Source organism: Chaetura pelagica, unplaced genomic scaffold (assembly GCF_000747805.2).
Source record: "Chaetura pelagica isolate M959 unplaced genomic scaffold, ChaPel_1.0 scaffold159, whole genome shotgun sequence".
Lineage (NCBI taxonomy): Eukaryota > Metazoa > Chordata > Aves > Apodiformes > Apodidae > Chaetura > Chaetura pelagica.
In genome coordinates, this window is record NW_009954555.1 from 1,281,652 (window position 1) to 1,295,108 (window position 13,457).

At 40.8% G+C, this 13,457-nt stretch overlaps 1 protein-coding gene across 1 annotated transcript in view; it reads left to right on the forward strand.

Annotated features, from left to right (window-relative positions):
- The window catches only part of MTOR (mechanistic target of rapamycin (serine/threonine kinase)), a 63,504-nt gene extending 51,024 nt beyond the window's left edge, over positions 1-12,480 (forward strand). The window contains exons 40-58 of the mRNA XM_010005136.1: positions 1-50; positions 325-421; positions 1,053-1,151; positions 1,752-1,874; positions 2,509-2,691; positions 3,347-3,481; positions 3,767-3,941; positions 4,185-4,320; positions 5,003-5,150; positions 5,847-5,969; positions 6,430-6,512; positions 7,770-7,842; positions 8,357-8,431; positions 8,959-9,094; positions 9,404-9,469; positions 10,167-10,247; positions 10,531-10,611; positions 11,318-11,423; positions 11,930-12,480. Coding sequence (XP_010003438.1) covers positions 1-50; positions 325-421; positions 1,053-1,151; positions 1,752-1,874; positions 2,509-2,691; positions 3,347-3,481; positions 3,767-3,941; positions 4,185-4,320; positions 5,003-5,150; positions 5,847-5,969; positions 6,430-6,512; positions 7,770-7,842; positions 8,357-8,431; positions 8,959-9,094; positions 9,404-9,469; positions 10,167-10,247; positions 10,531-10,611; positions 11,318-11,423; positions 11,930-11,945 — 1,986 coding nt within the window. The 3' untranslated portion in view covers positions 11,946-12,480. The remainder of the gene's footprint in view (positions 51-324; positions 422-1,052; positions 1,152-1,751; positions 1,875-2,508; positions 2,692-3,346; positions 3,482-3,766; positions 3,942-4,184; positions 4,321-5,002; positions 5,151-5,846; positions 5,970-6,429; positions 6,513-7,769; positions 7,843-8,356; positions 8,432-8,958; positions 9,095-9,403; positions 9,470-10,166; positions 10,248-10,530; positions 10,612-11,317; positions 11,424-11,929) is intronic.
- The last annotated feature ends 977 nt before the right edge of the window (positions 12,481-13,457 follow it).

Sequence of the window (13,457 nt, forward strand, 5' to 3'; positions counted from 1 at the left end):
TTCCGATCCATATCTCTGTCTCGAGGAAACAACCTGCAAGACACTCTGAGGTAAATAATAAAGCACATAGTAAATGTTGTAAGGTAAGGGCACATGGCTTAAGATTAAGTAGAACCTGTTTCTGCTCTTTTTGTTATGGTTAAGCTAAGGGAATGCTTCAGTCCAAGCTAATTTATGTTAGGTGGATTAGACCTTCTCCTACTGTCTCTAGTTTCTGGGAAGATGAGTCCCTTGTAAGTGGGTTTGAAGATACTGACTGGAATGTTTTGGGTTTGTTTTTTTTTTCTTTCCTAACTCTTTTTCAATTTTATTTCTCTTAAAAAGAGTCCTAACTCTGTGGTTTGACTATGGCCACTGGCCTGATGTGAATGAGGCTTTGGTAGAAGGAGTCAAGGCAATCCAAATAGACACGTGGCTGCAGGTAAGGAACATGAAGGGCTCAAACAAATCTCAGTTCTTTTGGGGGCTTGTGGATTTGTTACATGATATCTGTGATGATCCTTTTCTAAACAGTCCTCTGTATGTGTATGGTGAGAGCAGTGTGCAGTACAATTTGTAACTGATTTAACAAGTATCTTGAACAGACACATAAGAAACATTCTTGCATTCATTTCTGTATATATGCAGATTAGTGCATATGAATGAGAAAGAATGAAAACGGTTACATTGAAGATGATGTGATTAGGTTGTGGTGAAGTATAAAACACCACTGTGCTGCTCTTAGGTGATTCAGACAGTCCATTTCAGGATTGCTCTGTAGAATGACTCTTGTAAATTAAAGAAAAAAGGCTTGCTTTCTTATTTGGGCATTATGCTTCAAGACACATCTTACTCTTTCCGCAGGAAGATCCCATAACAATTTTGCACAGAACACTTGTCATCTCACTGAGTTGTTCTGTGTTTCTAACACTGTTTGGAACTTTGTGTTATTTTCTGCCCATCTCAAAAATAAGTGGGGGGCCTCTCTGCATCCTTTAGAGACTGTGAGGTCTCTAGCAGAGGACAGAACATGAGATGACCTGGATATTTATCCTACTTATCCTTACCACTAGGTTATCCCTCAGCTCATTGCAAGAATTGACACCCCTCGGCCACTAGTGGGACGTCTCATCCATCAGCTCCTCACAGATATTGGGAGGTACCATCCCCAGGTGAGTTTGGGCTTAGAGGAGGAATTTCCACAGACTGACAGGGAGGCAGTTAAGGCATTTCCTTGTGTTCCATTTCACCTAGTCCAGACACCTGCTCTGGAAGTCACAGCAAGTGAGGATAGTGAGGATGGGGACTGTTTCTGCTGCTGCTTCTTTCACCTCTGCATTGTTCACTTATAAATGGAAGGAAGAGGTGATTGAGCCATGCAGCAGGGGAAGCTCTCTCTGTCTAGCAGGATAGTGAGGAGTGCAAATCACCTTCTTATATCTCATTAAGTGACTTCTAAGAGGCTGCCCCACAGACAGTTTATCTGAATTCCTTCCTACAGTATAGAAAATGACAAAATGCTCAAACCAGATTTCATTTCTTCTGGTTTGATACAGGCTCTCAAGCCATTCTGCTACTCCATGAATTAATCTTGTAAGCTTTCCAGATGGGAAGACTTTTGAAGAGCAAATTCCTATCACCTCTTCCCAGAAGCAAGCTTGTCTTCTCTTCTCTACCCCTTAGGCTCTTATTTATTAACGCTTTGCTAATCTTCCAATTTAGGTAGCTCTTCTGTGTGAGTCTAAAATCTTATTGGTTTATGTCCCTTGTAGGCTTTGATCTATCCTTTGACTGTGGCCTCTAAATCTACAACCACTGCTCGCCACAATGCAGCCAATAAGATCCTGAAAAACATGTGTGAGCACAGTAACACTCTGGTGCAGCAGGCAATGATGGTGAGTGTGCCATGAAGAGTATTTATTGTGTTTCAGGAATGGAGGTACCACAGGTATAACAACACTGGACGACTATTTGTTGTTAGTTTTGTTCAAGTAAAGTTAGTTTGGTGTTTGTTTGGTTTTTTTCATTTGGAAGAAGTTACAGTATTAGTATAATTTCAACAGAATCCTTTAATTTCTAAGGACCATACCATTCAAACACTGAGTTCTCTCTGAGTTCTCCTTATGAACAAATTCAAAGAAATAAATGAAGAATCATTGTTTCATAAAGAAATATTTATTTCTCAATGAGAACTGGAAACAAAAATTACCAAGCATAGCATGGAAAGAGTAATTTAGTTCATTGAATAAAGATTTTTATAAATACAGGAAAAATAATGCTTTCAGGCTAAGCTACACAAGTATACAGAAAATTTAAAAGGAATAAATAAGGTAAGAAAAGCCTGATCAGCTTCTTGCAGAAGAAAATGTAATAGCACTGTGGGAATTCCTGTGGCTCCCTCTAGCTGCCAGCAACAAATGCTTCGTAATCATTAGAGAAGAAAGTAGTTTTGCCTCTGTGAGGCAGTGAACACTCACAGCAGGGACAGTTTTTTGTTAGGTGTTTAATATTTTTCCTGCCCTAAAACAGGTGAGTGAAGAGCTAATCCGTGTAGCCATCCTGTGGCATGAGATGTGGCATGAAGGCTTGGAAGAAGCATCTCGTCTGTACTTTGGAGAAAGGAATGTGAAGGGAATGTTTGAGGTGCTGGAGCCACTTCATGCAATGATGGAGCGTGGGCCACAGACTTTAAAAGAAACATCCTTCAATCAGGTATCAGAAATGGCCAGGAGCATAACCTGCTGCATGCCCTCAGCAGCAGGACACCTGCCTCAGATGTGCCACCAGCACCTTTGCAGTCTAACACAAAGAGTAAATCTCTTGGGACTCCTTATGGTAGTTGCAGACTTTGTTATTGACATTTACCTTCAGACCTGTATTCCTTTGGGTCACTAGAGAACTGCAGGGGCCCTGGTGGTGCAGATTGCCCTGGAATCTTATGTCAGTTGAGTGTATGATGGGGTCTGAGAATACACAACTGCTCTGCAGTTAATTCCTCTGCCTCCAGCCTGCTTTGCCCCATGGTAACCACTAGTTCAGACAGCAGAGATGGCTTCTCTCAAACCAGCAAAAGGAATTAATTTGAGCTTGTGAGCCTTCTGTTACAGGGTCATTCTGTACATTCAGTTCCCTCCTATCATGAAATCTTTTTGTGAGCAGCATTATATAATAAACTCAATGCATGCCTTGGACTTAGGAATTCCTGGATCTTTAATTCCAATATGCCATAAAACTGTGAGCTCAAGTATTTGTAGTGCAATTTGAAACTAGACTCTGATGCTGTTTTTAGGTATTAACTGGTCTCTGCCTGTTGCACTATAGTCTTGTGGAAACTGTTTTCTTTTCTTGTTTCTCATTTCCTCCCTAGGCCTATGGCAGAGATCTAATGGAAGCTCAGGAATGGTGCAGGAAGTACATGAAATCAGGAAATGTCAAAGACCTGACTCAGGCCTGGGACCTCTATTACCACGTGTTCCGGCGGATCTCAAAGCAGCTGCCTCAGGTAGGGGGAGAGTTACAGTTCTCTTGTGGGTCTTACAGTGCAAGCTGTCAACACCAATCTCTGTTCCACATTTTCTCTTACTCAAAGCATTCAAACTTAGTATTTTGGAAATGTTTGCATATGATTTGCTGCAAGTTTGCTGCTTATGCAGCACTTCCTGCAAGCATCTGAAGGACTGATCACTGACTGAAGTGCTCTTAGTGCCTCGACAGCTTGAACTTCTCAGATGTTTCAGTGAGATTTAACTGAAATTCTGAAGAGTGGTATTTATTTTGGTTTTGGTAGCTCACTTCTTTGGAACTCCAGTATGTGTCACCCAAACTCTTGATGTGCCGGGACCTGGAATTGGCAGTGCCAGGAACATATGATCCCAACCAGCCCATCATACGCATTCAGTCCATTGCACCTTCTCTGCAGGTCATCACCTCCAAGCAGCGGCCCAGGAAGTTAACATTGATGGGTAAGAGAGAGCAGTTTTCACTTGGCTAGTCTCGTATTTAAACAGTTGTTATTTTGAGGTCAAACTGCATGTTTACCAGGTAAAACCTCTCCAGTATTTCTTTCAAGTGAGGTATTTTAGTGGTCTGGTCAGTCCAACTGCCACACTTACCAGTTCTTGGTGAATATATGTGTGTAAATATACTCCTGTCTCTTTGTTCAGCAAGAGTACACTTTTTTTTTCCCCCTATTAATTCCTTTACAGGAAGCAACGGGCATGAGTTTGTGTTCCTTCTGAAAGGTCATGAAGACCTTCGCCAAGATGAAAGAGTGATGCAGCTTTTTGGGTTGGTCAACACTCTGCTGGCAAATGACCCAACTTCTCTTCGTAAAAACCTCAGGTGTGTAGGCTGGATAATTGCTGATGTGCTTATGCACAAGTGGCACCTACCTAGGTGAGGTTTCCAAGTTGGCACAACTAGCTGGTTTGTGAGGAGAAGGTGAATCTTGGAACCAAGTTAATTTAAAACAAAAAAATGACAAGAAAAAAAAACCGAACAACTCACAGAGTTCAAACTTGGAATAAACGTATCCTGATGGGAATGTTTGTTTTGTTTCTTTGACGTCTTATCTCTTAAATAGTTATGGTCATTGAGGCAACTACTATTTCAAGGTAGATTGGGCACTGCCTTAAGAGCCTAAGAACAGGGGGGGTTTTGTCAAGCACTTTTTCTTGTAGTCATGAAACAGCTTGGTGAATAGTCCCTAACTGCAGTTCTGTGCAGTGTCTTTCAAGCATGAACATATTGAATGTCATGTGAAATAATAGTTCAAGGGTGACACAATCTGTACCTTCTGAAAGCAGTCCTTTAGTGAAAACCATAGAGCTTGGAGAGTAGCTGTAGATTATCTGACAGTATCTGTCCAAATGGATGTTTCAGGTCTGTGTGGAGAGAAGAAAAACCACTACTGACAAAGCGATCTGGATCAGAATCAGATTTAGTAGCAGTTGTCTGAAGTGTCTCAAAATGTATTCACAACATGCAACAATTTGAGCTCTGTTTCTTCATTTTTTTCCTGTAGCATCCAGAGATATGCTGTGATTCCCCTGTCTACAAATTCAGGCCTGATTGGTTGGGTGCCCCACTGTGACACACTTCATGCCCTTATCAGAGACTACAGAGAGAAGAAAAAGATCCTGCTCAACATTGAGCATCGCATCATGCTGAGGGTAAAGGGCAAAGCTGGCAGAGTTCTGGCACATTCTTTCAGGACTCCAGTGTCTTAATGAAGAATAATGTTGTTCTTTGCCTGTTTCCTAATTGTTATTGGTGCAAGTAGTAAGTGCAAAAAACACCAGTAAAAGATATAAAATGCTACCAAGAGGTAGAACTGGCCATATGTTTTATTTGTTTTTCCTTCCCTGTGTCAGCAGTGACCACAGGTTTTTACCATCTGGTGACTAAAATGTGTTAGGAATTCTGTGTGACTTGATGTGCCTTATAAGAGGTGTCATGCTGCTGGCATTTACAAATATAGTGTCTAAGCAACAGGGCCAAAACTAGACTGGAGAAACTGAATATTATTAGAAAAGCTGGAATTGCCTGCCAAAAAGTAAAATGTGTGCCAACCAAAAACTTATTTGGGTAATGTTTTTTGAAACATAACTACCTTTGCAGTATGTTAATTAAATATGGCTCTGAACTACTTTTTGGATGCTAAATAATTTGCCATTCCATTTAAAATGAATTCTTCACTTTTGGGTGGTCATCTCACTGTGTTTGGAAACATACTGGCCAGTCTACACCTAATTGCAGTATAAACTTGATATGAAATTATTTGTGATTTCTGTGTTTCTCATAGTACAACTATGGATTACTGGAAGTGTTTTTTGTTTAAGTTGCTGAGTGTCACTTCTCAATTTTAGATGGCTCCAGATTATGACCACCTGACTCTGATGCAGAAAGTAGAAGTATTTGAACATGCTGTTAATAACACAGCTGGGGATGACCTGGCCAAACTGCTGTGGTTGAAAAGTCCAAGCTCAGAGGTGAGTTCAGCACCTGTAATGGCTTGTGTTTGGCAATCAGCATAATGGGGAATTGCCTTCCCTGCAGAGAGTGTGAGAGGTGGTGTTTATTCATCATAAACTCCAGATGAATCTCTGCAGAACCTGTGTCCACAGGTGTGTCCCCTCACAAGAGGCTTTACAAGGCTCAGATCACAGTGGCTGCAAGGGTGCAGTGCAGAGCACAAGACTGGAGATTGAAGCTCCATATATTGTGCATGGGGAGAGGAAAAGAGGAGCCTCAGAATATATGAATGATTTAAACACCTAATTCAAGGCCACAGGATGTTTGAACCACCCTCAGACTTATGGAGTGTATTGAACCTCAGCATATCAGAGTTTAGCTTTGTGGAAAAGACAAGTAGTTGATGTATAAATTAAAATATAATCTGAAAGGTGCAACATGCCTGCCTGGCTTTTTCTGTTTTGTCTCCACTTGTAGGTGTGGTTTGACAGAAGAACAAACTATACCCGTTCACTGGCTGTGATGTCAATGGTTGGGTATATTTTGGGCCTTGGGGACAGGTAAGTGAAACTGTGTAAGTCTCTTCTGAATAAAACACAGACTGTGTAGGCCTGTCAGTTCATTCCCTGGATCTGTCTTTATGAGAACATATTTCATTGTGGTTCTTGTGGAGTTGTAATGACATCATCTTTGAGAGCCTAATTGTGCTGCCACTATTTTCAGCACTGCAGGCAAGAGAGGTAGGGCTGGTGTATCTTGACTACAAGGAGGGAAGCAACACGATCAGGTTTTTTTGTTCCCTGAAGCAGCAAAAAGAAATCCAGAGTGTATTTAGTGGCAGGGATCTTCTGAGTTTCCCTCCAAATGAGTTCAGCAACACTACTTACTTTACATACCTTTTTGCCTGGTGGATTTTTATTCTGTGAAGCAGGAACCTCTAGTTCTGTGTATGTTCACGGCAGTTGCCAGACACACATGGAGTCCCCATGACTACTCCCCAAATGCTCTGGTTTAAAACAAATGAAAGGTAATGTTGGTTTAGCTATTACTTCATATAGTGCTTTTTCTGATCTGCAATGCAGACATGTTCTGGAGGGAAGCGTGTACAATCCAAATAGATTGGGCAAACAATAAAAAAATAAAATGAACAAGTGTTTGATTTAGTCTATGGCTTTACTGTCAAAAAGGGACATCACACCTTCCAAAACACAATGTATTTTAGATTTATGGTCTGTACTGCAAAAAACAGATAAACCCTCTCATGTTTTCATGACAAAAGCTTTTATTCCTAAACTGAAAGAGGTTTATAATGAAATTGTGAACCTTTGGAAATTGAATGACAAAAAAAATGAAGCAAGTCAGCATGAATAGCAGCTTTGTATTTTTCCTAGTCTGGATTGATTCTCTTCTGGAGGTAATCCAATTTGCATTGCTTCACCTCTAGCATAATTCATTACATTTTTCTACACTGAAAAAAAAAAGGAAAAACATTTAAAATGTAGAAAAATTCATCCTGATTGAAAAATAAAGGTTCATACCCAAGAAATGTACTGATGGTGCTGGTACAATAGATTGTTTATCTTCCCAAGTGAAAAGATCTCTAACTCCTGAGAGGTAATTACAAAAATAATGTGATAGATGCACTGTCAGGAAGCTATTCTGTTCATCCTGAGATTGAAGATCTCAGACAAGCAGGCTGTCACTGGCTGTTCTTGTTCGTGAAGATAAATACAATTTCAGACTGGAGCTGCTGTGATTTACTTTGGGTTTTTATAATGGTCTGTCATCCTGTTTTTTCTCCTACTCCTTCATCAAAGACACCCCTCCAATCTGATGCTAGACAGACTGAGTGGCAAGATCCTGCATATTGACTTTGGGGACTGTTTTGAGGTAAATCTTTGTATTTGGACATGACATTTCCTATAATATTTCACATTTCCTGGTGGAACAGAAATGAATCTATAAGTCATGACAAACTGACCTTGGAGTGTGATCCTGGGCAAGCCCTTTGGCTCTCTTTTGGACTCTGCTTTACCTACAGGCAAAATGAAAGTAATAGATGCTTCATCTCACAGGCATGTCTTGGGGATTAGCTGACCACTCAACAAGCAGAGAAGTGCTAAAGTCACTTTTCCATAGAATTTCTTGGCACAATTTAAGCTGCTGATGGGCAGTAGGTGTTACTTGACACTGGCAGCTGAGCACATGCTTGAGTTTTCCCTCTGTTACCAAGTTAATTATCTAGTTTCTGCCAAAAAAAAATAGGAACAACATAAAGGTGGGACTTTATTTCCTATTTGGAATACAGCCTTCAAGGTTGTAGTAAAAAAAAACCCAGTACTTATTAACTCTTAGAGAATAAGTTAGCTATTAATTTACTAATTCAACATCATCATCTTTTAAGGTTGCAATGACAAGAGAAAAATTCCCTGAGAAGATCCCATTCAGGTTAACAAGGATGCTGACCAATGCTATGGAGGTAAGCATCCCCTCTGTGGTATGAGAGGGATTATTCCTAGAGAAAATGGCACTCATTTCTCTGTTTTTTCCTGTATTTTCTGTTGTAGCTAAACCTCTCTCCTTAACAACCAGAGGTGTTAATATTTCAGCTGTGTTTCCTGTTAGTTAAAATATCTCCTGTAATTTTTACAGCAGATTGCAGTGGAAATTAACTGTTTAATTGATGCAAAAAAATCCAAAACCAAACCAAACAGAACAACAACAAAAAACCCAAACCAAACAAACCCTGAAATTCCTACACTTCCTTAGGCCTTCCTTATTTTCCTCATTTCAAAAAGCTGTGAAATGACACAGCCCCTGGTGTTTCACAAAGACCATCATGATGGCAGAAGAGCTGCTTAGTTGGCAGGGAAGGCCTCTCTTGATCTTTAATGAACAAAGCACAATGAATTGCAGGTCAAAGCACAAGGCACTTCCTGGACATCAGGGTTGGAGGTGTGTGGTGAAGGAAGCAGCATGGTTGATTGACTTCTTTCTTCTCTGAAGGTGACAGGCCTTGATGGCAACTACAGAATCACCTGCCACACGGTGATGGAAGTTCTGCGCGAGCACAAGGACAGTGTCATGGCTGTGCTGGAGGCCTTTGTGTATGACCCATTGTTGAACTGGAGGCTGATGGACAGTAAGTGATGCTGATAACACAGAATAATCAGCCTTATTTCATACAAGAAACCCAGAGCTTGAAATGCAGGTTCTGTTTGAAGACATTCTGTTGAAATTAGCACAGTGGTTAAAATCCTTTTGCCCTTAAGCTCAGACTCAAGCTATGAGCAAAACTACTTGGGTTGGTTTTATGTTAGTTTTCATCAGGAGATGGAAAACTGTTTTCAGGTGTCATGGAATCTGGAGAAGGATTTGTATTGTTTGTGGACAAATTTGCTATGAAACACAAACTCCAGGTCATACTTTTCAACTCCTTATCTTTTTGCAGCAAATACAAAGGGCAATAAACGCTCACGAACAAGAACAGACTCCTACTCAGCCAGTCAGTCAGTAGGTGAGTAGAAAAGGTGTTGCATGACATGAATGTTTGGAGTGGTTTGTTGTTTGGTTGTTTTTTTTTTAACAGTGCACAAGGCTGGGTAAATATTTTCAGTCCTCTTCTCAAAAACAGAGATGAGCAGCTTATTATCATTAACTTTGTGACTGGAAGTGGTGAGTTCAGTAGTTTGGCTCAAAAAGCAGATGCTCCTTGACAGATGAATACCCTTCTAGAGCACACACAAACTGATGTGATCCAAGGTATAATTGCTAGATGATAGTTAATTACTTAGCTGATAAATATTAGTGTGCAAAACCTGGCATGTAGTCATCTGAGTGAATGTTGAGAGCTTTGCTTTGGATCTTAGCAGTTGTTTACTGTTGTACTGCAGATCAGAAAGTTTTCATATGGAGAGTTCTACAAATAAACTTACGTATTTTATTGTAATTTTAGGTTAGTTATACATAATTTTAAAATACCTTTCAACTACACTTCCGGATCAGATGTTTCAGGATGTTAGCAGGGTTAAAACAATGATTGCTCCTGTGATGTGTTTCCCTTAGTGACAGAGCTAAGTGGGACACTTGGTCACAGTGACACATGCTTTTCAAATGAGGTGATTAACAGTCTTGTTAATCTTCCCAGAACAATATTACTTTATGTGCTTCTCAGCTTCAAGTTCATGCTCTTAACATTTATTTTTTTTTAACAGAAATGTTGGACAGTGTGGAATTGGGTGAGACAGCCCATAAGAAGACTGGGACCACAGTGCCTGAATCCATCCATTCCTTCAGTAAGTTTCACTGTTGTTTCTTTGCTGATGCAGAAATGGTTCTTAGATCAGTGTGATCCAGACACATTAGGTGGGACAGATACAGTTCCTTATCAGCATAAATGAGGAATAGAATTAGCTGTGTTCTCTGTTCCAAAGGGTGACAGAAAATGTACCTGTATTTGGACTTGTTTGGTATCAAAATAGTATTTGTGGTGGTTGGGAAGAGCAGATGTAACAGCAGTGCACATTCCTTTCTTTTTCAGCTGAATTCCTAATTATCTTTCCTATTTCTGTCTTCTAGTAGGAGATGGTCTAGTGAAGCCAGAAGCTCTGAATAAGAAGGCAATTCAGATCATCAACAGGGTTCGAGATAAGCTCACTGGTGAGCATGTTTTTATGCCTATGTAAGACAAAATCTGCTCAGCTCTACATGTAGTGTTAGTTGTGTTCATCCTTGAATTTAACATATTCTGATTAGGTGGATGAGGCCATTTTCCTGATCTTTGTCTAAAACCCAAGTACTGGTGCCTGCATTTAGATATGAAGGAGCCTGACTTGAAGAGCACAGAGGTGTTTGTAACAAAACAGGCTTCCTATTGTGCATTTTTTAGCTTGTTAGTGATAGTTGAATTTCTACTGTCTTGGCTTTATAGGTTGCAGCATTTAGTTGCAAAACTTTGTGCTCTTAAAGTTTATGAGAAACTACCCGCCCAGCTGCCAAATAATGTACTTGAAGGGATTAGGACCAGGATTCCAACTACTGCAAAGTTTCCTATTGTTGGTGTATCCATTATTTGGTGAAGATAAAAGGAAGAAACCATAACAATAGGGAAAACAGAGTTCTGGGCTCTCCATGTCTGGAAAATTTTGCATTTTATGTACTAGAAGGGAAGGGTAGTTACAAATCCTATCAGTCTACAGCAAAATAATTATTTTAGGCTATATTTCTATTGAATCTACTAGCAAGTATCCTATGATTATCACAAGTCTTTAACTTGCCACCCAGAAGCAAGTTCTGTTGTAAGATTTGTTATGTTACATGGTTTGTGACTTCCATTTATGTTTCTTTTAATCCTTTAATTTCAAAGGTCGAGACTTCTCTCATGATGAAACTCTTGATGTACCCACACAAGTAGAATTGCTCATCAAACAAGCCACTTCTCATGAGAATCTGTGCCAGTGCTACATTGGATGGTGAGTTGATCCTTCAGCTAACCCTGCTAAATTCTTCCCTGAATCACCTGAGCAGAGAGCAGCCAAGGAAAATGTCACTTGTGTTGTCAGTTCTATGTAGGAGCCTTAGCACAGGTTGTATCTGCTCTGGTAATTTTGCAGACCTCTGACAGTGACCCCATAGACTGTAAGAACGTGGTTGTTTTAAGTAGTGACAGGGATTTTGCAACAACATTTTAAGTGTATGAAGTAAGGTGTGTGGTGGTCACTGATTTTGGTTACAGTGAAGAACCACCTGGTCTAAGGTAAACAGAGTTCACTGTCATGTTGAGAATTAGCAAACTTTTTGGCTGTGCTTAAGGAAATACATATTTTTGGCATTTTAACCATTGGTTAGCTGGGAAGAAGCATGAGAATCATCTGTCAGCTTTTCCTGTGCTGTGTTACTGTGGAATCTCAGTCCTCAGTGTTGCCTTGGTGAATCTATATGCAAGTCAGCATCACTGCAATGTTTCTGTTTTCCTTAGGTGTCCTTTCTGGTAACAGAAGATTCCAAAGTATCCACAGCCTTTTATTCTGGAGGCTTTTGCACTCCACATTTGCCCTTCTACAAACACAAACTAAAGGTGGGACTGAAATAACAGCCTCTGTCAAATATTTTGAAATGTAAATGAAAAGAGTTATTGTATATTAAAATTTGGTGTAAGCCAATGTGTAGCTGCTGTTGGAAATACTCAAGCTGTCTGAAACACAACACTATGATTTGGGTTTCCAGGACAGTGAAGACTGATTGTACCACAGGTGTCTATGGTTCCACTTGGTCTTTGGGGAACTGGTGACCCATTGGAAATAACAATATACGGGTTTTGACTTCCTTTGCAATGTAACTAAGTCATTTGCAGATTAATGATTGCCCTGGTCAGTCCTGTTGGTGTGGCTGCAGTGAGCTTGATGCTGTTGTGTGTGGGAGGCTTCGGTTAGGTTTGGAGGTGAGCTGGATAACTGGAAAGAAAGAGAAAAGAAGCAGAATTTTACCTTTGTTTCATCCTGTTACCTTGTTTTCAAACTTGATTCTTGCCCTAGAGTTGGGATCTGTGTATCTGCTTGTTGCAGGGTTGTGTTTCAGAGCAGATCAGGATTATCTGAGCAGATCCAAGGGTTGCAGACCTTGCCCAGAGCAAAGGCAGGTGCCTCCATGTGGGTTGATTGGTGGCAAACTGGACGCAGGATACAAATGAAATCCCACTGGGGACCTTCCCACATGGTCTGTGTTAAAAAGCAGTATTGGGAAGCAACAAGGGGAAGTTAGTACTTGGCATAGGAGGCAGGCACGGGGAGAACTGGTCATAACTTGAAAAAAACTAATGGTTGTTAAATGTGAGGGTGAAGATAAAGTCATGATTTATGATTTAAACATATTAAAAACAATGCACAAAATACAACAGAGTAGCCATGTTTAGATGCCATGTTGTATTTGAATATTTTTGTGCCAATAAATTCCACCAAAATGTTAACATTTTGACTGTGTTCTTGTTTCATCCTAAATGCTTCTTAGGAAAACACAGGGAAGCAGATTAAGGATGAGTTTATTTTTCTTTAAGTTTCTGTTGCCATGGATTTGACTTGTCTGCTTTCTGCCTCAGCTCAGGTGGTTGGATCTTTCCCTTTGATTGTTCTGCAGCTGCTGGCACAATGACAAGGACTGACTGAAATCTGTCCCTTGTACACACCAGATTTGACCCTATAACCCCTACATTTTAGTTCCCAGCAGGTGCCGTGTCATCTGTGTGGTAAGAGCATTGGCTTTCTTGGTCTCGGGGTCACAGCCAGAGCGTGAGGAACAGCACGGGGTGTGTGTCACTGTGTCCCTCGGCTCCCCCAGCTCCTGGTGCTGCACCCCAAAAATGGGAAGCAGGGAGGCAGCGGGCGGAGGCTTTGGGGAGCAGTGCCTTTCCAAGGCAGTGGTGTGGATGTCATGGGCACTGCGCTGTGGGCAGACCGGGGGTCTCTCCCGTTCGCAGCCCTGAGGGGGGACCCCCCCAACCCCCCCCTCCC